Genomic DNA, 27,313 nt, shown 5'->3' with positions numbered 1-27,313 from the left:
ATCTTATTTATTGCCTACAATTTTTCCTTGGATAAAAAAAATACATGCAAGAAAACTGGATATCAGAGGCATTTGTAGAGGTTACAATGATAAGAAGCCAGTTCTTGAGAGTCTCTGTTTTGTTGACTATACAAATTCTCATTTTAAAGTTGCATTTAAGCTTTCAGAAACTCTCTAAAAATATTACATTTTCATTTAATTGGGCACTGCTTGTCTTTAAGACAGTATTTTGGTGGAAAAGTATCGACCGCTCTGAAACGAGGGGGATGGTTCTCAAATTTATGTACTGCATTCATTAGTACATGAAAAGCAACGTGTAATCCTTGAACACATTAGCTGTGAAGGCATCCTTTTGCCTCTTCCTGTGAGGACTGTGACCAGTGCTCATTTCAGAGTATGAGAATTAAATGTGAATACCTCTGTTACAAATTCCAGCATTTGTTATCAGTGATAAAACCACATTTCTTTATGTGAGAAAGGAGTTAAACCTAGAATCCTAATCCCTTTGCTGGATTAGTCTCAGCATCAAGTCCACAGTGGGCACACTTACACATATCTTCTTCTATGTATAGCCGTCTACTTACAATTAGAATCAGCACAGCATTACACTGCACTCTAAACCCAGAAATTTCTGTAGTCAGCCAGTTCAGATCCTCTAACTACAAATCGATTTTCTTCATCTGAGATAGAGAGATTCCTGTCCCAGATGGTTACCTGACAGGCATCTCGCTACAATTTTTGCATAGCAGTGTTATAGAGCTAATGTGATCCCTGATTTTCAGGACCTAGTTAATTCCAGAGGGTAAATAACTAGAAGGGATTTGCCTAGGGCATCTGGAATGTGAAGTCTTTTTATGTTGCTCCGGTATTGTGTGTCAGTATTGATTAAAAGGTATTATCTACGACAGTCATACAAAAATAATTTATTTATTTTATTTATTTTCCAGCAAAATAGAAAAAAAAATGTTAGCACCTGGGTTTCATTCTGGGTTTTATGCCTTGAGCCACCTTCCACTGAACACTTTGCCAGCAATCAGAATCATTAGGTGAGATTCTCAGTGACGTATCACATGAAATTATAAACAGAGAAGAAGTATGTTGATTATGAGGGGTATGTTTATGCCCCATCCCTGGAAGCATTCAAGGCCAGGCTGGATGGGGCTGTGAGCAACACAGTCCAGTGGTAGGTGTCCCTGACAATATCAGGGGGTTGGAATTAGATCACCTTAATCACTCTTCCAATCCAAACCACTCTATGATTCTATAATTAATAGCATTAGTACAAAAGGAACATTATTTGTGTTGCCTGATAGTCTGGATGGTGAAAACGGCACAGATTCTCGCATTTGATCTTGCACTGATTGATTACAGTCAGTGAATGTAATACATCCCACTAGCAACACCTGATCCTCTATTGACAAATTTCTATAAGAAGTTAGTAAAGTACAATACGGATTTCAGATGTAATGTCCAAGAAATACTTACTTAAAAAAATAAAACAAAAAAAAAAATGCATAACTCCATTCTCACTCAGTCACTGTCTCAGTTACCAATATCGTATTTATTATGTGGTCTAATTTTTCAAAGTGTTTCTAATGCTGTTAGAAATCTCAGTGTACCATAGGTGATTAGACTATCCTCCAAGCAAAAAAAATGAGCATGTACCATTACTCAAATTAGAAACAAATATGAATGGGGGAAAAAAAGACAAGAAAAGTGAGAACTGTATACTCAAACAATTTCAGTTCAGACAATGTTGCTAAGACATTACTTGACAAGAATATAAATGTCCCAACTCATGAAAGATAAAGCCCTAAGTAGCAGCCATGGAGATTATCCTTCCTTACTCCAAAACACGTCTGCTTACAATTTGTGGATCAAATGTGCCCTACCCTGCTTACCTCCAGTTCTTCAGGTTCCCTTCCCAAGAAAAGAGAGTACAACGGAACTATGAGAGATGGGACATTGTCCTGAGTTTCTTGTTATGAATCTAGCCATGTAGAGCCACCCTGTATCACCTCCAGGATGTCAGTTGAAGCCTAAGTTCCCGTCCCACTAGACCAAAATCCCCCTTGCATAAGCTGGAGTACTTCAAGTCAGAAGCATGAGAATGCAGCCTTTTTCATTTAGTCTTATTCTACATTTGATTAAGATTTTGGTATCTTAAGAACTGAAGTGCACAGTCATTTGCTCACATAGCTGCATCTCATCCAAATCTAACAATAAAATTTCACTGATTTCTAGCAATGTTTAACTACAAATCACTTTGCCTATTTTCACATTTTGTGAACAGAAGTGTGTAAAATAACGTAGCCACAAAGGTGGCCCTGCAGATGACCCCACAGAGCTGAAAGTGAGTACAAAGGAGTGACTCACTTATAAATGCCCTGACAGCAAGACAATATCCAGTGAGAAACAGCCAGCCATGAGAAGATAAAAAGACAAAGGAAAACAACCTATACTCAGTGTGGCACTCTGAAAACAGCCAGTTCCCACTAACTACTCAACGGATGTTAAACTCTACATTCCTCTTGCTCAGCACTCATCAGCAGTATCAGAAAGCAGTCACTCAGGTGGCCTTTCCACACCTTGCATTGTTAACATTATTTTTCCTTTGTTTTCCGTCTGTGAGAGACGTTACTCACCAAATTAGCGACTTCTGAAATTACAGTTTTGCTAGTGTATTTCAAGATGATGTCACATCAAAGCTGAGAAAAAATCACAATCATCTTTTTCACCACAGATCAGAAATACAGATCTCTCAAGGATGAAAACACCTCAGGTCCAGTACACGCTGCTTTCAGACACAGCTATTGACCATAAATTCGTTTGATGATGTGTAAATTGACTGCTGTATTCCACCTCCCACCTCTCCCTATTTCCCTGTGCTCTGAGAAGTTCTAGTCCCTGATTAAATTCATAGATAGAGCTGATTAGCTTTTTATTCCAGCCATCATGACAGTACCAGCACTTCACAAAGAAATGTTCATAGTGTCTACTGTATATAGGACTTTCCAAAGTCTAACAGATCTAGAGACAGAACTCATGGGACTTAATGGTTGGATATTAGGAAACATTTCTTTTCTGAAGGAGTGGTCAGGCACTAGAACAGGCTGCTCAGGGAGGTGGTTGAGTCACCGTCCCTGGAGGTGTACAAGAAAGGTTTACGTGTTGTACTGAGGGACATGCTTTAGTGGGGAAATATTGGTGGTAGGTGGACAGGTGGACCGGATAATCTTAGAGGTCTTTTCCAACCGTGGTGATTCTATAATTCCGTGATTCTATGATCCAATTTTTTTCTGTGTAGTGACATCATTTCTTTTCTGTACAGAAGCTTGTAAAATCTTCTTATTAGCACAAACCCCAAATTAAATCAGTTTTACTGCTATCAACAATGATGTAGAGTCTTGCAAAGTCACACCAAATCTCATCTTATGTTTTAACTGAGACGGGAAATAGAGTGAAGTCTGTGTGACTGTCACACACACAATTTTGTTGCCCAGTAAATACAGCATACATAAACAGAAGTGTGTTTTAAAAGTAAAGGCATAACTGTTTGTTTTTCATTCTAATTTCCCAGTTAACAAGTATTTTAAGCTTAATTGTTAATATTGTCTTTAAACCCCAATAAATCCCTACAGTTACAATTCCTATTTCACTTGTTGATCTCGTTGTCTTGGAAAAGGGGAGAAGGCCAGGGGAAAGCTGTTCTGTTGTAACAGAAAAGATGAATATCAAGGGACTTAATAAACTGCACTGCATCATCCTTGATGTTTTTGGCACCAAGAACATTCATACTCAAGTCACACAGAACCTCCATGCCAGCACCAGGAAACAAGTACACATTTGCTTGTACTTATCCAGGATAAGGAGATGACAGTAAAAATAGACATAAACATTGCTTCTGCAGGGAAAGCTCTAAATAAACAGATGGATCTTTGCAGTCAACCATATGAAAAATATTTTTTACTGAAAGGAAAAGCAAATTTCATGATGATACAACATAGTAGAATAATATAATGTAATGGTATATAATTTCATACACAGATAAAACTATTCAGTGTGTCGAAGAAGGAAAGCAGTTCTTGAGGAAATCAGCAATGAAAGAGAGATTACTGAACCTTTCAGGAGACATATGAAAGAAATGATCAGGATCCAGCTTTTGCTTGTTACTCACATGCTATTATTCATAACTTGGGCACATAATTTGGGCCATGAGCTCAGCCCGAAGTTCTTTCAGATTCCTTTAAAATTCAGTTATATATAACTTCAAATGTTTTTCAAGCATTGAAATAATGAGAATCCACTCTCTAATCATCAGCACACATTTGGAGCTACAAGTGAAGATACAGGTGGAAAATAAGTGACATGGATTTCATATAAGCAGTACAACAGAAGGAACCTATGGAAAACAGGGATTTAAATTAAGAGCCTTCATCACCACAAACATATATACATATTTTTTCTTCATACGGGAAAAGAAGCTATATTCTATCAAGTCTGATTTCATTAACCATACCCACAACTAGACTGAAAAAAGGAGAAAAGAAAGTAGCCATAATAGCCACTGTACTAAATACAAGGTTCACATTAATCTTTTTCTGTTAGAGATTCTCATATGTCTTTTACTGTAGCCATAGCTAAAGTTTATTGTGTGCCATAATCTAGACTGGACCACAGAGAAAATGCAGTAAGATCTGACAGAATGCTTCTGACAATCACATTTTCATCCAAGGATCTAATAAGGAAAGGCCAGTGTTAAGGAAAATATCTAGACTTATGATTCATCAGAAAGTGTCCATGGTAAAATAACATACACTCAAAAGCTCTTACTAAGAGTCTTCACTGTAGGAGACCTATTTTTCTTTATAATAAATACTATCCTTCTCACTATTTGCCTAGAAAAAAATAAACAAACTCTTGCATTTTCACTATCTGTATATATGTGCACATACATATGCATATATACATGCATTTACTCTCATGCCAATTTACTCATCATAAAATATTGGGGTTCTAGAAATTATTAAATAAAGAAAGCACCACGGACTGCATGTTTTCTATTTACTATCATTCAAGTTTCATAGTATGCTACCAAACACATCACCAGTATTCCGTAAAAGAAAAATGGCAACAAAAAATTCTTTATAACAAGAGACATTATGACAGGTACTTCAATTTTAATCATTTTACGTTAATATTTTTTATTTATCTTGAGTTATTAAATATCTGAAACGTAAACAAAAGACTTCATGTTTGTTAATGCAGTTAGTCAGATTGGTTATGCCACGTAATGTTTAGAAATTACTTTTATAACCTACAGCCACTGTTTTACATATATAGCTAAAGATGTAGTTAAAAAAAATGCAGATGGAACTGGACAAAATTGTGTGGCTTCTGTTTAAAACTTAAATATATCATATGTATCAGCAGGCAAAGATGACATAGCACTTGAGTTCCTACTAGAACAGTCAATTCTACAGCTATCAGTCAAGGTATGGGCTAAAAAGCTCTATTTGTTAAACTTCAAGAACTGTAAGAGTATAGTTCAGAATTAGTTCAAATACCAATATTTATTTTAAATGTAATATTTCAGATTATGCTGATTTTTCAGAATATTTGGTAAAATACTGCATATGCTTTTGATTTTGAATTATGTTGCTCATGTAAGTCAAAACTGGGAAATGTGTTTTTCCCTTGAGAAATTAATATTCATTGCTTAAATCCAGATGGTATCTGGATTCAATGCATGTGAGACCTGCATACACAACTTCTAAATTGCTAGTGGGCTCTGTATGTGTAGTCTGAAGAGCTCTCTCTATATACATCAGATTGTCTGGTCAGTAAAAACACCTTCTTTTCTCAACTGTATAATTAAAGTAGAAAGAGAGTGTGTCAGAAGATGAATTGAGATATGGAGCCATTAACAACCTTAACACTGTTTTCCATAACAATCATGTTGAGATTCTAGGCAGAATCGAAGAAGACATTATTTTGAAGTATTGCTTTTCTTAGCAAGTGTCTCTATTGGAATGAATCTGGAGTTACACAATAAAATTTCACAACCAGCAGAATGACTAGCAAAACCCATAGAATCAATCAGACCAAGAAGACAACTAAGATTTAAATTCTGAGATATTGACCATGACCTTAAGTCAACGATATAAGAAGAAAATGACAAAAAATCCAAAGTGAGTATATTTTTTGCCAATTGTTCTTTGTCTGTGTAGAAAACATGCAGCCACTCTCCTAAACAAGGAGCCATATTTTCCAATCTATACTATTGTCAATACAGAAAAGGTTTCTGTGTTACTCTGTTCTGTTCTCTGTGTGAGATGCATGCCACCCATACACATTTAGAATGTGGATAAATGCTAATAATAAACAAGCAAACAAATATCCCTGAAAACTTCAGTCATTCTGTTTTGAAAGGACTGCTGACCTATCAGCAAGATTGAAAAATACTAGTAAAAAGTTTAAAATGAAAGGATACAGAAATAGATTCATGTAGATTTAAATATATAGATTTTTATTTGATTAAGCAAAATAAATATTAGTAATTGTTTTTTCTTTTTTATGAAAGTCATCCTCTGTACCTTGAATACCAGTAGAAGGACTAGCAAGGATATTCAAACAAAAATGAAAATGAAAGGCAAATGGAAGAACAAAGTCTCAACTAACTAAACATCTTCCAAGAATTAATGATAATGACCTGATTCCACAACCAAGATCTTGGCAGATCATCCTGCTGACTGAAGAATTAATCCATTATTAGTGTTAAACAGCTTTTATACTACCTCAATGATTGCCTGAAACCATTAAGTAACAACCTCTATTATCTTAGTTTTTCCAGGGTGACTTAAATCATTTATGAACTTACTAAATGAAATAATGATAAACCGTATTGTCTAAATAAATGTTCATTGTTTTAGGGGAAAATGTTAGTAGGGAGCTTAATATAGTAATCATTCTTAAAATATTAGGTTTTGAAAGTAGGTATATTCTGGAAATTGATTATGATAACGTTCACAAAAAATGAGATTCACTCTCCTCCTTGCCATTTGAGTTTCCTTAGGATCTTTGATTAAACGCACCAAACAAATAAGAAATGCACAGAGATTGTCAAAACACAGACTCCTGCACTGTATTATTATTAAAAAAAAATACAGAAGGCAATCTTGGCATCAATATTCTCTTTTGTTGCCAAGATAAAACACTCTTGTATTCTCGTCAAACAAACTGACTCCTGAGGACCCTCCTAATCCTGCTGGCTCAGCCAACACTATTCCACAGCATCCTATCCAGTGCTGGCACTTGTTTACCTCACTGTGAGAAATTTTACCCTTGTTTTGAAACCCAGTTGTTCAATACTTAGCTAAGAAAATGGAGCGAGGGTTTAGGGAGCAGTCTTGGCTCTGGTCATTGACAACGGAAAGAAAAGGCATTTGAGTACTGTGGGATTAGGCTCACTGTAAAATGTCTTGTTATTTTCTGAGATTTCTGTAAGATTCCATAGGAAAACAGTATCACATAAAAGTAAGGTTTATCATCAGGATTTGGTCACTCTTTTCTATAGACCTTCAAAGATTGACTTAGGCAAATGTTGGTGACTGGTGTAAGAAGTGAGCCTGATTGGTGTCTCACGTGTTCTTGAGTAATACGTCCTAGCTTGCTCTTTACCTAGAACAGATGACTTCTCTACTGCATTCCCCTAAATACAAAGAAGAGCTGGAAAGGAAGGGACATCTTGGAAATAAGAACTCACTACCTCCTCTTGGTTCTTCCTCCCTGCCTCCAACTCCCTTATCCTCATCTCCTTCATTCTCTCCTGAGCCACAACAGTCCACAGGAACTCAGATTCATTTATTGTTGCTGTTGGAGTTATATCTAGTTGAAGGCCTCTTTCATTGTGAGAACCATACTTAAATGTGCCCATTCTTTATCTCCTGCACCTCCCTCTGAGGGTTTCCTTAGGCTCACAGAACTACTGGAGGCAGTCCACACTTTGTAGCCACAGGAGCATCAGTGAAAGACTGAGTTTGTGAGTATCTACTTGATGTAATCAGCAACCCCTTGAAATTACTAGTCAACTTATCTGACCTTAAGATTTAATTAACATGAAGATTTTTAAGAGTTTCCTGTCAGGAACATGTAGCTTCTCAGTTTAAATCATCTGTTGTTTTTTTATTTGTTTGTTTGTTTGTTTGTTTTTCTCACCTCATTACAAGTAGGTACCTTCCAGAGAATATTTTAAATAAATGGTTCAAGGAGCTAACATCATTTTATGATAGCAATCGCTCGCTGTAAAGCAACACTAGCTAATATGTGTTTAGGATCTAGAGGTAAAACAGAAATGTTCTCCTATGAAAGGGAGTGTTGCATTTGAAAGAAAGCCATTTAAATTAAATGTCTTTGCAGAAAATAGTATCTCTAGACCTGGAAATGCAGTCATGTAAAGCTTTTCTTTTTCTCAAGTATGTACTTATTAAAGTAGTTTCAGCAAAGTCAATTTTGTCATGTCTTTACTGTCCCTGTCATGTCTTTATTGTCCCCAACTACCTAGACTAATAGAGGCTATTCAAAATCACTGCCATCAGAAATTAAATTGTTATTTTTCAGATACAGGTATTCTTAAGAAATACCCTACACTTATAATTTTATTTCATTTTTCATAATTATTTTTTTCACTGTAAGAGACTACAAATGTTTGATTCCTCAGAAATGGAATTTATGTCTTTTTGTTCTGGCTACAGTGCTTCAATAATGAGGCCTCAGTATTGGACTACAAGCACTATTATTACAGTAGAAATCCTCACAATCACAGAAACTCTCTTTGAGCTGCTCTTCTCTATTTCCAGTCTATGAACCACTGTATATAAAAAGAGGACTTTGTACATTCCGTAGACTAGGGCTTTGAAACCTTCTGAGAATGATGATACATCTCATTACTGTACCTTTCATCCACAAGGTTGAATGGAAAATCCCCCGAAGCAAGCTGACCAATTACGATGAAGGCCAGAAGCAATTTACTGATACAGTGAACTTCAGAAAAAGGCAAAAAGAACTGTTCCTTCTATTTATTTCCAATTGATATGGCAATTGTGAAAGATAAACTTGTCTTCTCTTTGGTACATTTATAATCCTGCCTCTAAGCTGCCCAGCAGCGACACTAAGCATACATTCCTATGGACAGGGAAGGAAAGGCTCTGAAGAGTTGAGGGCAGTGGCTGCCCAGTTTCTAAGCTACCTTGCTTTGCTAGAGTCACAGGTCCCTGACTACAGCCACTTCTTTCCTCGATTTCTGCAGTACACATTTGCCACATTTGTTGGTTTTTTTGCTTTATATATATATATATATCCTGCTCTATTCCTCTGTTACTAACCCCCTCATCTTTTACCTGTTTTGTATGTTATGAGTTGTGTTACTGAGACTCGTGGCTGAGTTCTCATATGGTTTCCAAAGACACTGACTTATCTAAAGAAGATAACACCTCTGACGCTACCGATACCAAATGGGCCCTTTCAAAAAGTTGTCACTGATAATGGTTTCCAGAGTGTGATCAAGTGTACAGGAACTAACAGCACCAAGAAGTGCCATACCATTGCTTCCTTAGACTTTTCACTCCTCCATTTTACTGAACGTTTGTCTTGGGAGGAATTATTGAAGACAAATGCTAATTCTCTCAATATCATACAATTCCTCTATTTATAGCTTAGAGCAATCTTGGGAAGAGCACAAGGAAATTTCATTCCAGAATGTCAGCAAGGAAGAGAAGTGCAAATCAGGCCATACACTGAACACACAACTGAACTTGGCAATTTTTTATTTATACTTCCTGTCAAAAGAGTGGATGTAAAGGAATCCAGTGATAACTGTGGACTACAATATGTTGAAAGGGAAGTAAAATAAAACTGATTTTAATGTTGCTCCTACTTAACCTCTCATACAAGTGCTAAAGCTTATTAATAAGTATTCAGTCAGGCTTTAGTCTTGCTTACTTTACCTTAAAGGTTCAATTACTGAAGTACTACTCAGAGCATATGAGAGGAAACCAATATGTCTTTCTAGTACTTTCTAGTCCTTTATTTTGAGTTGCTTATGAACCAATATAATCTCTTTTAAAACAATCTCTGAATAAACTCTTCTGAAGCCACACAAACACTGTACTCCACGGTTCTTTGTATATTTATATATATATTGAGCTACTCCATTCTTTAAGACATAATTTTTCTCTCTCTGCAGATTGATACTCCATACTTTTCAGGAACACTTACCTCAAATGGATATCAGTGGTTATTAAAATCTAGTCCATCATAAGCCCCATGTCTTATGTTTTCCCCTTTTCCATTAGGCTTTGTAATGCAATTTTTTTTCCCAAAACTGTTTCATTCTGATGATTAGAAACATAACTTGTCAGCCTACATTTATCTGTAGCAAGTTTATACTAATCTGGTTTACTAAAAGCTTTTGGTTGAAATAGTTATCACTCTATGATATATACACTAATAGGAATTGTAATCTTTTTCATCTCTATCCCTCTCTCTCCCTTTTTTTCCCCAACCCCCATCTATGCAATTTTTTTCAGCTTAAAAAAGTAGGCTTTTCTCTTCCCTGACTTTTCACATCTATCTCAGATTTTAAATTATTTTTCTTTAACAAAACCACACAATATTCCTGAGAAAATTTCCTCAAGACCCCGTCTGATAGCATAAATACTTCCATATCTCTGAAGAAATTACTTCTTCTGACACAATGTAGATTCTTTGCATAATTTCACAATCCCTATTTCCATCCTGGTAACCTCTTGTCTTGTGCTGTTTGGATTTAAATGCCTTTGTCCACATAGCTGATTTACATAAGCAGCACAGTATTCCTATTGTGCATTAAATAACGAATTATAGAATCACGTTTCCTCACCAAAATACATAAGTTGATCTGAAAGTAACGCCTTCTATTTATTACCATAGAAATTACAACAGGGACAAAGAGTATTCTGTACAGCAAATTCCCAGCTACAAAAACAATTTTTTCAACACAGCCACCACCATTAATTATGCATTTTTGCCAGCAACGAACAAGAGCCTGCATGTCACACCCAACAAAATCTGCAACGCCTGAAGTGACCCACTGTCATCGATGCTGAAACGCACCGACTGTCTGATGGATAGGAGAGCATCATAAAATAGAAGGCATTACTTTTGGAGCAGTCCTCTTATTTGCTGTTATTAACTACATAAACCAGCTTCTATGAAATAAACACTTTCCGAAGACACAGCACTTCCACTAATTTAGAGGTTTTGAACAGCTATCCAGGTGTTTCTCTGACATTTCGTATAATATTGGCAATGAATGTCACCGTAAACTGCGACAATTATTAAATTTCCTGCATTTATAGAGCATTTCCTATGAAAAATTATAGGAATATTACTCTGCCATAGAATCAATATAATCAACTTACCTCTCCCAATTTGTACCAGTGTTGGAGACATCAGGTGTAATTATTTAGTGTCCTGCAAAACCTGGTGGAAATGTTATTGCAGATATTTTTGTCTCTTTCATCAGTATCCTGTAGCAATGGAAGTTCCTCTCCTTGAGGAGCAAAGAACTCTACAAGACCAGCTTGTTTGCCCGTGGACATAACTGACTTTTAATGCAGTGAGAGTACATTGTTTTACTGCTCCTCTTCCATAATTTATACATCAGTTGTTTTTCTCAAATGATTGTTTTATGATCAGAAAGCCTGATAGGGAGGTAAGGTGAAGTGTAATTTTACCTTGAGAGAACTGCATACGCTTAAATTAAGATGTCCCATAAGACATTGTGCTCAATTAATAAGTACATTCTCTCAGTACCAACCCTTGACATCCTGTATAAGAGGTTCATGGTCAGATGAGCAGCTATTTATAGTGTGATTATAAAGCAATAGCTTTTGGACTCAGTGGCATATGAACAAGAGGAAAACAGAAGTGCCATCTTGGAGTACCTATAATGACATGTATTCATAAGTTTTTTAGCCTTAAAGTTGGACTTTATCTGTTTAAAATGCAAGCTTATTAAACAACGTAGGAAGTAAAAATAATTAAGGCTGCTGAACATTATGGAAAGTGAGAGCCATACATTCATAGTCTGTTTCCTGCCATACAAATGTCAGCACTGGTATGGAACAAAGAGGCTTTCAGGGATGGAGAGAAGAACAGAGGGAAAGAAGGCCATCCTGTCAGCACTGGTTGGGGGGACACCTTTTTTCCTTGGCCATATATTTAAGCTGAGTCAAAGAAGACCCTTGTCTTCCCTTCTTTCTGCTCTTTCCTTACCTCTCCATTTTAATCAGGATTGCATCCCCAAGGAATTATTTTCATTAGGTAAAAGATAGGTGAGGAAATTAACAAGCCAATTAAGACTCCAAATTCTTTAGCCCAAGAAAGCTCACAGACAAGCAACGGGAATTAAATTTACAGCGTGTGGTTCATAACAAGGTCACCATGTTCTGCAGTACTATCTAACAGGACTGTGTCTTATAGGGAAACTTTGCAGTAAGACTCATATTTGGAGGACTAAATAAAACAAAAATGCAGTTTTTTTTCCTTTCGATTCAGGTAGCGTATGGCCTCTTTCCAGCTCACTTCTTGAAAGGAATAGGCAGAGGATAGAAACAAACATAAGCAACACTCTTTGGTGGATTTGCGTAAATTACAGTCAGTTAAAACCTATGCACAAACCCAAACGAATATCAGAGAGATGATTGCATATCTATAAAGCCTAACAATGTTTCTGTAACGATGACTCAGAAGAGAAAAAAAATCTCAAAGACATGATTGAAAGAACTGAAATGAAATACTATTCCATCCTTCTTGTTTTTAGCAAGATAATTTTGGTTTGGTGTTGACTAATACAGAATTATAGGAATAAAATACGCTATCTCAGTCTCTGCATTACTGGCTTTACATTATCGGTCCTGACAGCTGGCTTTTAAATTGCAGTAAATATTAGGCAATGCTGTTCAGTTAAGACAAGCCACTTCATCAAGCATATTTCCAAATCACACTTTCTTTTCAAAATGTGTTTAATTTCTCTGCATGTGGCAAAGGAGCCCATTGCAAAATTGACCTGCAACAGAGTGCCCTCTACTGCATGCATTCAGCAAAGAAACACAAAGCAAGTTCCTTAACAATAAAAGCTTAATGTATTGAGACCAGCAGATTTGTCATAGGGCACTGGCCATTGAACTAAAAAACAGCATGTACATGAAGGCATTTATTACTCTTCCCTTCTTCTAAAGAACTGCATACCTCTATGGAATAATAGTTTAAAGTAGGTATAAAAACTGCACAGACTGTTTTATTGTTTCAAATGAAATCAGCATGTGTTGTTCCACCAAAAGTGGTCTGTATTAATAGGCTGGAGAGTTATTAAGGATGGTAACAATCTGTCCCACATTGCATCACTATGGCCATTTTTCTCTTTGTTTCCAGGAAGGATCTACGACAATGAGAAGTGAAAAAAATCTCTGCTTATAGACTTGTTCTCTCAGATCTCATTTTCTTCTCCTGTTTGCCATTCGCCCACTGCCATTAAACTGAACTCCCTTTTTCATTCGGATGTCCTTGGTAAACCTATTAGGTTTTCCCGAGTCATGCTTCTTGCAAATGATTAAGAAGATATTTCATCAGTGCTGTCTCTAAAGACTGGAAACTGACAGCTTCCAAATGTACCATGAAAGCAATTCTATAGCCAGGCATAAATTCTCAAGTAGGCCTATAGTTTTGAAGTCGTCCCCTGTTTTTTCCTTTTTCCTCGTGCCATCTGACTTGGGCCAGGCTAATGCTGTGGTTCCTGATGGAACAAATACCTCTAGCTGCCATTAAAATAAACAGGCTCTTGGAGCTCAGTCCTTCGTGGATGAGTCAGCTACTTCTCAAAACACTGGTATAAACTAGCATAAGAAACATTTGAGTAACATTTGAAATGCCCTTATTTGTACAATGAAGCCAATGCTTTACCCGTAGCATCTGTGAAGCAACAATTTCATTCTTAAGTCTCAACGTATGTCTTGATGAGCAGCACTGAAACGCAATTGGATTGGATCTTTCTGCACAAACAAGTGTGTCCCACAGTAACCCCAGGGAAAGTGTTGGAATATCTCAGAATACCTTAGGACATTTTTCAGTATGTCACTAGGGCAGACTAGAGGTAGACCGTGAACACCAACGTTCTCCAAAGCAACACAGTCAGTTATCAACATTTCTTTATACAAAACAGAAACAACACAAGCAAGCATGTCCGTAGTGCAGAGTGCATATATGGCCTTGCATATATTTCAGCAATGACTTTTGTCTGTGGATTTGTTCCCACACGTGAAACTTTCCCTTAAGGAAACCCTTGTTGGTAATTTACAACTGCTAAGGATGGTATCTCTGCTTTCCCTTTTGCTTCATACCTGTAAATCTTGTATCTTGTGCTAAATCCCTGTCGACTTCTGTCCACAAAATCTGTGTATTCCTGTGAACGATGGAAGGGTCCCTTATCAGAGAGGAGCCAGTCGAAGGGGCTTGTGGCATGCTGATCCGAAACAGCAGCAACTGCTAAAACCCAGCAATGAAGACTCAGTGCTATCCACTCCCATAGAGCCATCAGAGAGAACAATTCAGCACCAGCACTGCATCGCCATATCATGCTTCCACTGGGGACTTAGAGCCTTCATTCTCTTAGCTTTCCCTCAACACCTAGACAAAATACACAGTCAATTAGATAAGCACACACTAGGCATCCCTTGGAAGCAGAAACAAGTTTCCTTTCTTTCAGCTTAAAGAGATAGTGGCCTCTACTTTATTACATTTTACATTAGCATAAACCCCACTAGGCTAGTTAACATTGGAGTGTTTCAGTACTTCAAACGCTGTGAAACTAATGTCTTCATTAACATCATCAGCGATAATATTTACTGTTGAAGGGAAACCTTAACAAATTGTCATGGGAAGGATTGTTTTTTTTTTCCTTTTTTTCTTTTTTTTTTTCCCTCCCCCATAATGCTGGTCATTAATGAAAAAATTCAAGAATGACTGCTTTTTAGCATCAATTCGAAAGCATTCAGCAATGTCTATGCATTCATCTACTAGAGAGAAAACAGGTGAGATTGAGAAGAGCCATCCTGCTTTCCTTTTTTTTTTTTTGTCCTTAGAAAAGACAATGGCTTGCCTTCACTCACAGTTAACAGAATCAAGTTGTCCTGCTCCGGCATAGCTGGACAAAGAGTAACTACACTGTTCAGCTGTGCTGGAGCTACCCAGAGGGATGAGTTCAATGAACTTCAGGCTTCAGATGGTGGAATTTTAAGTATCCTTAACAGCAGCGCTTGGCCTGTGCTCCAATTCACTACAATTGAATGGATCGATCTAGAAATACTATTGAGGTTGCATCTAAAGAATTGTTTGGGTGCCCAATTGAAAATCAATTATCAACCATAGCTCCATTTAAGAATTCAGTGAAGACAAGCCAGTTTCTTCCTACTCCTCAGTCCCATACCTGTGAAATTGAATAGGGATTCTTTATCTTGCTCAGATTTTGTGAAAATATCTATTCAAGAGCATGAACTCCCAGAAATACTGAAATACATAGAAACAATCTAATTTGATTTCCAGTGTATGATAAAACAACACACAATGAAGTAGAATATGCTAATGTAAGGACTTTCATTTTTCTAGTTGATGAAATAATGTGAATTTGTGCTCCTGAAAAACATTTTTAATTCACAGTCAAATAAAACAGCATTCATCATGACGTTTTTACTGTGCCCCCTGTTATGAATTTTTTTTTTACTTGCCAGGAATGTTTTTGTCTCCATCAGTAATTTAATTTTCAAGTGTATCCCAAATAAAGGTTGCTTCCAAAGAATCGTACTGCAAATACACACTCTTTAATACTCATTCATTGCAATGAAAATGTTGTAGCTGAATAAACATGTTCTTTCCATATTTTATAACATTAATATTCCAAAGAGTCTTTAGTATAGATTATAAACATATCTGCTGCACGATGCAAACTGCCTTCAAAAGAGAAGTTCATTTGAACCAACAGGAATTTACCGTCGAAGAATGCCATAATTATCTATTCAACCAGAGAAAGTTTATTGTTTTCTTAGAACGAATGTAAATGTTTGTAAAATTTGATTTTGACCTGATCCTGCAAACATTAAATGCGTTAAGTAATCTTGCTGAGAAGAGACTATTCATATATTTCACACTGAACACATGTCAGGGCACTGAGTTGTAATCGTGGTAGTTTATGATCATAAAACACAGACTGCATTAATTTTATAAATCTTTTTGAAATGAGATTCTGCAGCAAAGGACTCTCTTAACTTTTATTTGTACTCTCAAGCAGTCATTTACATGCAAAAAAACCCTGCAGATCTGTGAACGATGTGTTAAGTTCCAGTGTCTTCTCTCTAGGCTGGTGGGTTGTTTTTTTTTTCTTTCACAGATTGGTGTTTTTTTTTATGTGAGGTTACACTACTGTGCACACTTCATTACATCCTATGAACAAGCGTGCACAGATATGAAGCGAAACAGAAAAGCAGTAGTTGACTCTCCTGGGCCATAAAAGCCATTGTGATTATTTGACTGCCATTTCCTGATAAGAATTAGCTCATCATGAATGAAGAAGCCAAGCTAGTCAGCTCCAGACAAGCCAGACATACTTTTGCATCGCACAAGAGTTAGCATGCACCCTCTCCCTCCTAACAACATAATCCTATCATCAGGAAAAAATATATTGCACAGCAAACCCATCCCCCTCTTTCAACCTCTTGACAGACTAGGACGACTCTGGGCATCATTTCTTTACATTATCTGTGGTTCTAAAGGGCATAATGAGAATTGTAATTTTTTACACACAATGTTGTTATCAGATTGAAAGCTAAGACAACATTTCATGTTTTCTAAATTAACTTTTCCATTGAAAAATAAATATATCATGTAATGGTTTAATGTACAAGAGATAAGAGTTTACTCTTTTGGGTTCTTATTAACGCTGAAGTGTTACAGCAATAAATTGTTATGATGACTAATTGAGCTCCTTTTGAATTTAAAATGATGATAGTGAGACTGGAAAAAGAATGGCTACGTATCTGTAGAATCTTCCTACATCCAAGGGAATAGTGTTGAGCTCTGCTCCATATTAACCTTAATGCTACACTTCATGCTATGTCATAAATTTACAATGGGCAAAACATCTATAGAGAACTTGTGTAGTGTCAGAAGAAAATTATCTCCTTGCATAAAAACTAAATGAGGACTTTTTTTCAAAAGTGTTTAAATATACAGCTAGCCATTGAGGAGAGTAAACAGTGTGTGTGTTCCTTACAGATACTTATCCAGTTGTGCATATTGCCCATGTTTCATTGTAGAAACAGTCTGCATATCACGAATTCTCAGAACACCCTTGACAGAGAAAGTTTTACCTCAGTTTAACAAACAGGAAACTGAAGCATGAAAAGACCAAGGCTAAGATTTTGCAAGCTGCCAAAGGGATTTAAATATGTGTTCTGTGTTAAAAGACGAATTTGTAAGTCTGAGCCTAAGGAATTTTCCTAAGGTTACATTGTGAAGGATCTCTCAAGATTTTAAATGCTCATATTCACTAACAAATTCAAATGCTTCAAAAACAATTTTCAAATATAGGTATGATGGACATAGAAAGGTTCGAGTTAGAACAGCCATCGCAGAACTCCAGGGAGGAACGATCTGAATTAAATTTGGGGCAGAAAAACCTGCTGTTTTCAGGGTGGGCTGTGAGAACTGAAAAACAAACGAGCGTCAGTTAAGCAGCTGAGGTGGTGGATTTTAGTGTAGAAGAGACACTCTGTAAAGACAGTGCTTCAAATAAAACCAGCATATCAACATTCTGCCTCTTTAAAGAGCTAGCTTAGAGGACAATTACCAAGCATAGGTGCACAGCCAAATTACTTTCTGCTATCCCCAGGGTTTCACCCAACTACTACTTGCAAATGCTAATGAGTCTTCATCCTTTCCTCCTCTATATTCTGATGTTATATTAAGCTTAAGAAGTATATTGTTTTAGAAATCTGTTAGAAATCTACTGTCCTCACTGACATTAATGCAAAATGAATTTGACTGTGTAACTTCTGGGAATACTTCTGGGAAAGCTACACCTTATGGTTCATGAACATGTAAAGGGTGCTGAAGACTGGTAAAATTCATGCATTGATACCAGCTGAGATTGTAGTCCTGGCAAGTGTAAAACCAATGTTGTGACCACCGGGCCAAATGTCACCAAACTTCACCTGGCAGCAAGACCACAGGAAATCTGTAATCTTTTTGTTCTCTATTTTGTGGTAAAATACAGCAAATTTATCCATGTGAGGTTTTTTCTGGAAAATTCTTCCAACACTGAAATGGTCTATAATTCCACAGGAGTGGTTTATAAGGCCACTAAACTGCTGCACGTAAAATAGTTCAAAATGTGTTTGCTTTATTTCTGAGTTGAGCTCTCTTGCATAAAGACCATGAACTGATAAATCATGTATATGTAACATGGACCAAGTGCTGTGGACATAGCCTGAGACATCCTTTCCCCTCTTACACATGGAACAATGCTTGAACAACCTCTGTCAGCATCAGAGAACTGAATGCAGCACTGTCTCCATCATTCTCCCTTTTTGCCTCTCACAGGAATCTCCCTCTGACAGTGGAAAGGCCAAAGGCCTTTGGTCTAGACTTAGAACTGCAGAAACAGTTATCCCATGTAAGGATGGTGTTCCTCTATGTTGGAAGCATTCTCCTGGATAAAAAATTACATAACAGCAAAATGCTTAGGTTTGTTATTCTCATATATATCCTTTTAAAGTAAACTAATAGCTTATAATGAAAAAGATGTTCATCTCTCTACAAGTGTTAGAAAGCTTCATGTCTACAAGACAGCGTTTTTAAATGCAAATCACAAACCTAGTTCTCTTTGAATTAAGCAGCATAATAATTGATAAATACATTTCCCTTTAAAAACAATGCAGGGAACAGCAGTGACTGTGTCTCAAAGATTATTCCTATTGCTAGAAGACCATGGGCTTATCAATTGATGACCCTGCATTTTCACTTCTTCATCTGAATTGTGGAGATGATCTTGTCCTCAACTTTTGGCACATTAACAGTGTTAAATGAATGAGATCTGAGGATGCATTTGTCCTTGAAATTCTCATACAGTCCAGTGTAAATAGAACAGCCAAGAAGCTGATGATGTGCCATGAAATAAAAGAGCAGGAAGTGCTGGAATGGGCATGGGCTACAAAGGAGGAAGAAAAAGCAGGGAACGTGCTACGCTCTGCTCTCAGCCATCACATGGACCTTGTTCTTCAAACAGATATATCCAAATCCATATAATAAACCCTCCCAACCTAAACTTTCAGAAGGATATAAAAAGGATGCTTGAAACGAAGTTCCGTCTTGCTCTTGTACGCAGCCATTTGACAGTGGTTAGCTTTCACACATTAGCTTTCAACCACCAAAAGGACAATGCAGTGACAAGAAAGGCAGGATGTACATTTGGCAGAACAAAAAACAGACTAGAGTTTGGGGAATTAAAGGATGGATAGCTCTGCCTGCCACCAGACCTGATGCACATGAAGTTCAATGTACAGCTGCTGACAGTATGCAAAAGTAGAAGGCACCTAGGTAGAATGCATAAGTCAACGGATGATTTTCTCTGAGGGGGTTTGAATCAGCTTGTTTTCTATTGTTCAGTCCAGGCCTAGGAACTGTCATCAAATGAAGACTCAAAAGCCAGATATGTTGGCAAATCTGAAAGGAGAAAATAATTCTACACTTAACATCCTTAAATGAATTCTGGACTTAAAAATACATGGGATCTCTATATCGGGCCCTACGTTTGCTTTGACTTCATGCAATCTATTAGGAACACATTTTCTTTGTTCAAACAGAGCTTCACCCACTGCTGAATTTCAGCTTCCTTCTCTACTCTCTATGTGAGACAAGGATAAGACTCAAGTAATTATGTCTCCAAAAGCCAAAACAAAGAACAAATGGGATGTCTGATTTTAGCTGTGTTTGAAATGTGAGTTTTCACTGTCACGGGCTGCATGGTTACCAATGGAAAGTGCCTTGGCATTTGCTCTGCACAAGCAGCAATTCACCCCTGCAGTATCTGTGAGCATGTAACTGGATGTACCCACATGATTTTTATTGTATCTCTGTACAGATAGTGCCAGTTTCCTTAGTCCTTGAAGTACACCCAAGCTGTCAGGTATGCTGAGGTAATTGTTTTCATGCCTGATACTTTTAAAAGACCTATTCTTTTTTTCCTTTGCTGCTCAGATAATGCTGGAAAAAGCTCTCAGGTACACCTTCAATCTGTTAATCTAAGTTCATCCTCCTTTGCAAATCAGTCCTTCTGTTTCAGCTGACAAAATAGGGCAGCATCCCCGAATTACAATATCAGGTTTTTTACCTTGAAGAGTTAGTCTGCTCCTCTGAGGAAGCACTCGGTGTGGCAAAAGTGATCTTCTGGGGCCACAAGTGAGCCTCAGTGGCCCTTAATGGTTTTCCTCCACCAAGCCAGGACTAGTGGTTCCTGAGCCTTCCACCCCTGCCCAAGTGTTGCTGGCTTGCCTGCATCATCCCCAGCCACCCCATCCACCTGCCTCTGCCTGACTGGGCCATTGTCAGACCTGTATGGCTACCAGCCCCACTCTGCACACCCACATCAGCATCTTGGGGCCACACTACCACTGAAATCTGCACCCACCTGGACTGTGTCTTGGCACCTGGATTGGCTGCATACTCTGGCTTTTTAGCCCTCTCTCTGTTCTCATAAACCAAGCGTGGCAGCTCTTCTCTACCACATAAAGGCACCACAAAGTGCGGGATTTACAAAATAATGTATGAGTGCCTTGAAGATCTGAATTGTGTAGGTACCTGAAAAGGAGAGAGAGAAAGTCACCCATTCTTCAGGGCATCTCAGCTTGTCTTTAGATGAAGATTCATCTCTATGTCCTTGTGAGATAAAATCTATCAGTCACACAAGGAGATGAAACAGAGGTAAATTCTGGAACAGCTTAGCAGCACTCAGCCTGATCCCCGGGTATCCGTCACACAGGATGCCATGAAGCGACAGTAAAATCTGATGCTTTCAGAGCTGTAAAGCTGATCTAGGATGAACGGCTGTATAAAAGTTCTTAGGCCTTCATATTTCCATGAGTGTATATGGACTATCCCACGTACAAAAAATATTTGCATGTAGTACAGTAGATGACATTTCAGTCTCGTCATTCCATTGCACGTTACCCTAAGTACTCTCCTAAATGTCCAGAAGTTTTTAATGAAAACATCTGACAGAATGAAAAGAACGGGAATGGAAATAGTACAAGTCTCTCTGAAAAATTTTGGAATTTGTTCTAAAGGAATTTCTGTTCATAGAAAATCCTCATGGGAAGCAGATACTTAGAAATTTGTACTCCAGCTAATGGGAATTTTTAAAACTTGACACTTAACCTAAAATGTTCCTGATCCACTGGTGCAATGATCTTGTTGGGTGTATATTACAAGTGCTTAAGGAGGTCTTTGGATGCCTTCTAAAATGGGAGGAAGCAGTTACATACAGGCTGTACACTAAGGGTCTCATTTTGGATTTTCAAATTTGAGGACCAGGTTCCATATAAGTAATCACTGCTGACTGCAAATGATTCCTATAAGGCTAAAATGAGATAAGAAATTTTGCTCACCAACGATTTGTTGAGCTGAAGAAAAGACATTTTAGAGAAAAGGGAGACTTTTTGCAGCAAAGTTGTATTGCATTGTAATTCTGATCTTACCACAGAAACATTGACAAGTCCCTTAACACTCAGTCAACATCCAGTTTCCACACTGGTGTGTCTTTTCCTGATAAGATCAGGAAACAAGGGTACTGTGAAGTCTGCCAAGTTAGTATCTATAGAGTGCTTTCAAATAATTTTATGACAAAAATTGGTATAAGGTAAAAAAAACAACCATTCAGTCTACTTAATGGAGTCGCCAACTATTTTTGTAGCTACTTAAAATGTATGGCACTGAAGATTCTGTAACAAATGCTCCAAAAAGAAAACAGCAATCTTGGACAAAACAGAAGTTTCCTTGAAGTTACTGAAGCTCTCATATTGTTTGTAAAATGATAAAGAAAAAAAAATAATGAGACTCAGTTGTCCTCTGATCTTAAGATGGGACAAGGAGGGACAAAGAAACAATTGAATGAAGTGAGGACATACAGACAAAATATAGATGACAGCTTAAGTTTCATGTATTTCCAGCCCCTTGGATAGATAACCAAATCCTGCTCTTGTTTTAAATTCTGACAACAAAAGTCATGGGTTTGGGGTTTCTAGAAATGAATCTGTCAGCTTAGGTGCCTTAGTTCAAGTATGGGATACTGCTCTGTAACATTAGCAAAATAACATCTGATTGAGAATTTGCACTTTTCCTGATTTTATTTTCCATGTAAAAATTAGTTTAGATCAGTAGTTAGAAATAACCTTCGTCAAAATCTAATAGAACATCATTTGTCTTTCACAACATATCTGGATTCATTTCAGTAAGAATGGATGATTTTATGTATTTTGTTTCTTAGTGTTGATATCTAATAAAATGGAAATGTTTTTGTTTTGCTTTTCTATTAGGTTTTTCAGACAAAGGTGCTCCAGAGCTCATAATGTATTTTACAGCTGATTTCACAGATGGTGGAGCTGATTTTCAGCTGCTGTAAATGGACGGTTAAAATTCTTTTCAGATTCCCAGGCTTCAGCTCATTTATTCCAGCAGGAAAAAAAAAATAGACTTATTCCACCAAAGCCTTATTGGAAAAAAAACCTGGAACCTGTTGTGTATGCTGCCTAGATGGAACTCAGAGGATTCAAGAGCCCAGAGCCCTGTGTCTGATCCTTCTGTAAACTGTTGCATGACTTTGTGTAAGTCCCTTTGCCTGAACATTTTAAGCCTATAACTAGTATATGGGTAATAGCCAGATCCTCTTAAATGTTCATGTTAAAGCTATTAATTTTTTATAGTGAGAGAGGGACTTTATGGCTGACTGAACAAAGATTCAAGCTTCAGCAAGTCAGTCTGGACCTAATTGCATCTGAGGATGGATAATATACAAGGCTTGGTTGTAAAAGTAATAATTATGTCATGTGTACTCGGCAGCCTGCAATCTCATATAAATACAGCACTAAAGCTTCCTCATAAACCTTCTTCCTAAACATGATTATGATTCATTAGTTTAGGAAAATAAAAATTGTTTGTCACTTTTTGGACAAATTCAGAAGAAATTACAAAATTAGGAAAAAAAAAAGAAGAAAAAAAAAGAATGTCTGCTATAAGATGCCTTTCTTGTGAACGTCATGTTACAAGGAGAGAAAGCCTGAGCTATAGAGTCTCATCACTAATTACAATCACCCAACTGTTTTAATTTAGCTAAGTGACAGTCTGAAACCGTGGTGGTGCAAAATTATCACTATTTCTTGTTGCTGTTGATAGAAAAGCACATTCTGATTTAACAGAAAGATGTTAAGCAAATGTTGAAAAGCTTTAAACTTTCCTCTAGTATCTTTTCTGTGCGGAACAGGGGACACATTGTCTACATTTCTTATTAGAGATTACAGATCAGTGCAGTCTCTCTAGATATGAGGAACGTAAGATTTCTTTAATACATCCTCACATTTTCTTTTATTTTTTTTTTCCTCCAGAAAGACTGAGAAAATGTTCTAGACTTTACCTGGCCAATATAGACTTGCATAAAAATATTAATCTGTTTTATGAATACCTTTCAAAAAAGGCCATTACTGCTTCTCCAACTAATGTAAATCAACCTGATAAACATATGTTAACATATAGCTTAAATGGTACTTAGTAGGTTACTAAAGCTTTTACTTTTTAAGCCAGTAAGTCAGATTCATCTCCCACAGGAGCAGTAATTAAACAAAGAGAACATCATCAACTAATGGCCATCACCAGCTAATGGCTCTATGTGAAATAAATTCTTCATTTCCAGAGGCTGACAGCAGGATGAGTCTCAACTTGCATAAACATTACTGCTTTACATTAAGAAGCATCTTCATTAGAAATGTTGTTATAATGAGGATTAAGGTGATTAATCAAATAAATGCTGAGCAGCCAAATGCTCTTAAAGAACGGGGGTGGGTATCACCTCTGTCCTGTATACCTGCCCACATTTCAAGATGGAGGAACAAAAGGAGAAAAGCAAACATTCTGCTTGCACTGTGCTAAGTGTTTCCCATAAGACAGTGATGATATGATCACTTTTAAGATGCCAAAGTACACATATATCTATCTATACAGTACACTTATGTACAATGTCATGTTCAAAATATGACAATTCTAGCCCTCAGGGTTATACATTAAGATAAAAGGAAAAAAAAAGATAAAATTTGTTGTAATAAATGTTTGCTCTGTGTGACCTCCAAACTTATAATGAAAAGGGACCATTAACATTTTAGGTGAAAGCCAGCTAATTAAAAGTGTATTCCTAGGCTGACACCTTAACCCACAGTACTACTTTGCAGTATGTTTGTCACCTGTGGTAAGACTACTTAGAAATAGCTTCAAATATGAAAAAAAAGGGAAGGGAAGGGAAGGGAAGGGAAGGGAAGGGAAGGGAAGGGAAGGGAAGGGAAGGGAAGGGAAGGGAAGGGAAGGGAAGGGAAGGGAAGGGAAGGGAAGGGAAGGGAAGGGAAGGGAAGGGAAGGGAAGGGAAGGGAAGGGAAGGGAAGGGAAGGGAAGGGAAGGGAAGGGAAGGGAAGGGAAGGGAAGGGAAGGGAAGGGAAGGGAAGGGAAGGGAAGGGAAGGGAAGGGAAGGGAAGGGAAGGGAAGGGAAGGGAAGGGAAGGGAAGGAAGGAAGGAAGGAAGGAAGGAAGGAAGGAAGGAAGGAAGGAAGGAAGGAAGGAAGGAAGGAAGGAAGGGTCAGTTAACCAGGTATTTTTGTTGTTTCCAAAGGTTTAATAAATACTGAAAGAGCTACATTAGCTCTGCAGAGTTCCAGTAGTCATGAATGATATGGAATTAAAGGTATAGACTAGTGCTGTGACTCCCCAGATTTAAGTCCTTTACTTGCAGTGTATGATAAATATCCTAAAAGCCATGTTTCTTGTAAATCATGTGCTGGTAACTGTGGAAGTGAAAGTGTTACTGCAAATGAGTGGAATTTTTTAATCGCCATTAATGTGAGTGCTACAGCAAAGGTACCTGACTGATGAGCCTTGAGATCTCACCTCGTTATTAGAGAAACCACTACAGTTTAATAGCATTAATTTAGCTAACAGTACATATTGCCTGGTCAATCTTCTTTTGAAGGTGGAACAAAATCTGTGGCTTTTGTGAAAGGCTCATTAAATATATAAAGCTTTGACATGACAGAGGGTGTCCTTATTTTTTTTTTTTCTTGCTAGTTTATTTTGTGGCACAAAGTGGAAATTGAGACTTTCAATAGGAGTTGGGAAAATAACTGTGCTAATAATCAATCACATGTATGACCCAGGGCAAAAGAGCAATTAAACATATTGTATCTGTGTAGGGATGAATGGATGGGTAAGTATGGTGTGTATTACGCATATTTATATACAGTTATGTAGACGTACATAAAAACTATCTGTATATATTCACACTGACTATACTATATTTAAGTTATTAATGTCAGAGCTAGGAAGCCAAAATAACCACATTACAGTTTCAGCAGTAGGACGACTTGAGTCGTGATGTACTGAAATGTACTGAATGCCTGCAGCTCAGTGGAACCCTTCAGAAAATGAAACTATTGATGTTCTTCAACTTTATACAGAAAAAAATGTTGATTTATCAGTGATGGCAGAATACTAACAAAAGGAAACATAAGAGCACATTAAAAAATCTTCAGTTCCTTACTGTTTTAATGATATCTGAGTCAAGATATGCAAGACCTTGTACAACTCTGCAGCAAATATCTTCATGAAGCTTGCTTTTATTTTCTTTCCTAAAACTGAAGTTCATTTTAGTTACAAATTATTATCTTGGAAATTGATCCTGCTCTCAGTGAAGTTAATAGCAATGCTCAGATCTCCTTTAATAGAGCGAGATCAGGCCCTCACTGAACAGCAGACATATTGAGCAATAGGAAAGCAATACCACAACAAGAATGTGGTTGCAATTTAAAAATAAATTAAATAAATAAACGCTTGTTCTGAAGAGGACATAGGATGAGATTAAGAAGAGCAAGCCAATTCTCATAAAGTGTCTATTGTAAGTTACTGCCTGCAGCAGTCTACCAGGATGAGTTTGTTTTGAATGCAACTTATCCGAGAGTGTATTTTGGCTCCCTGTGTCAAAGAATATTTCTAGTGATTTCACTCCCAAATGAGATTGCTTATAGTTCAGGAGGGAAAACAAAAACAAAAATCACTGTTTGCTTCTGATTTTGAGACAGACGAACTGAGGGAGCTGCACACGACATCTAGAAAAAAACTTAACACTTCCAGAAAGTATCATCAAATGTCTTGCACCACTCCCTTTTTCTCCTAAACAAAATCTTAGGTGGATTAATTGAGCTCCCAGTTTTCTATTTAGACTTTCACAAACCACACACGAGTCAAGCTTGCTGGTAAAAAGACTGTTCTTTAGTTTTAAGTTGATGCTGCATCTTTTTGTCAAAATCTCAAGGAGGATGTTTCCAAGACTGCTCATAGTCAGATGTGATAACTCGATTCCAAATTAATCCAAATGAAATGAAGACTATTTTAGTCCCATAAATCACTGTCTCCGCCTGCGAGTGAGAGGAGTGAAATCACAGTAATCTGCATGACTAGAGAACTAACTTTTCAGACTCACATTGATGTAAACAACGAGTAGGCTCCTGTAATTAATTCTTCACAACAGTGTTCAGACAGTAGTAGAAAAAAAAATGGGAAAAGATGAGACAGGGTGATTACATCACTTGAAGATCCTCAAGTTGTTTTTGTTGTCTTGTTGAACAAATGCTGCCTTCTGCAGTGAGATCAGTAAAACGTTCAGCTGCTTCTTTTCACGTTTCCTAGTTAACGTTTTCCCTCACAGTGTTTCATTATTTCATGGACAAACACCCCAAACACAGCAACTCTAGTGAACTCGGCATCTGCTGGGGAGGTGAGCTCTCACTGGAGGTGGATCAGCTTGCTGAAAACGTAACACACGTTTCCCTTTGGTTTTCTTTTTTCTTCACTTAAATTACATACATGACTTAGAAAAAAATGGTTGAAGGTGAGATATTGTAGGTAGTTTCTTTACGTAA

At 37.2% G+C, this 27,313-nt stretch overlaps 1 protein-coding gene across 2 annotated transcripts in view; it reads right to left on the bottom strand.

The window, feature by feature from the left end:
• The window catches only part of BRINP3 (BMP/retinoic acid inducible neural specific 3), a 197,491-nt gene that overhangs the window by 167,775 nt on the left and 2,403 nt on the right, over positions 1-27,313 (bottom strand). Inside the window, exon 2 of one of the 2 annotated variants that reach the window (XM_065746865.1) lies at positions 14,439-14,724. In XM_065746865.1, the coding sequence (XP_065602937.1) occupies positions 14,439-14,674 (236 nt within the window). In that variant the 5' untranslated portion in view covers positions 14,675-14,724. Of the gene's footprint in view, positions 1-14,438; positions 14,725-27,313 lie in introns of those variants that run through there. The other variant, XM_065746874.1, reaches the window with a different exon arrangement.

This window comes from Cyrtonyx montezumae, unplaced genomic scaffold (assembly GCF_038088225.1).
Source record: "Cyrtonyx montezumae isolate F1298 unplaced genomic scaffold, pur_monq_1.0 scaffold_1, whole genome shotgun sequence".
Taxonomy (NCBI): Eukaryota; Metazoa; Chordata; class Aves; order Galliformes; family Odontophoridae; genus Cyrtonyx; species Cyrtonyx montezumae.
This window is presented reverse-complemented; position numbering and strand designations above follow the sequence as displayed.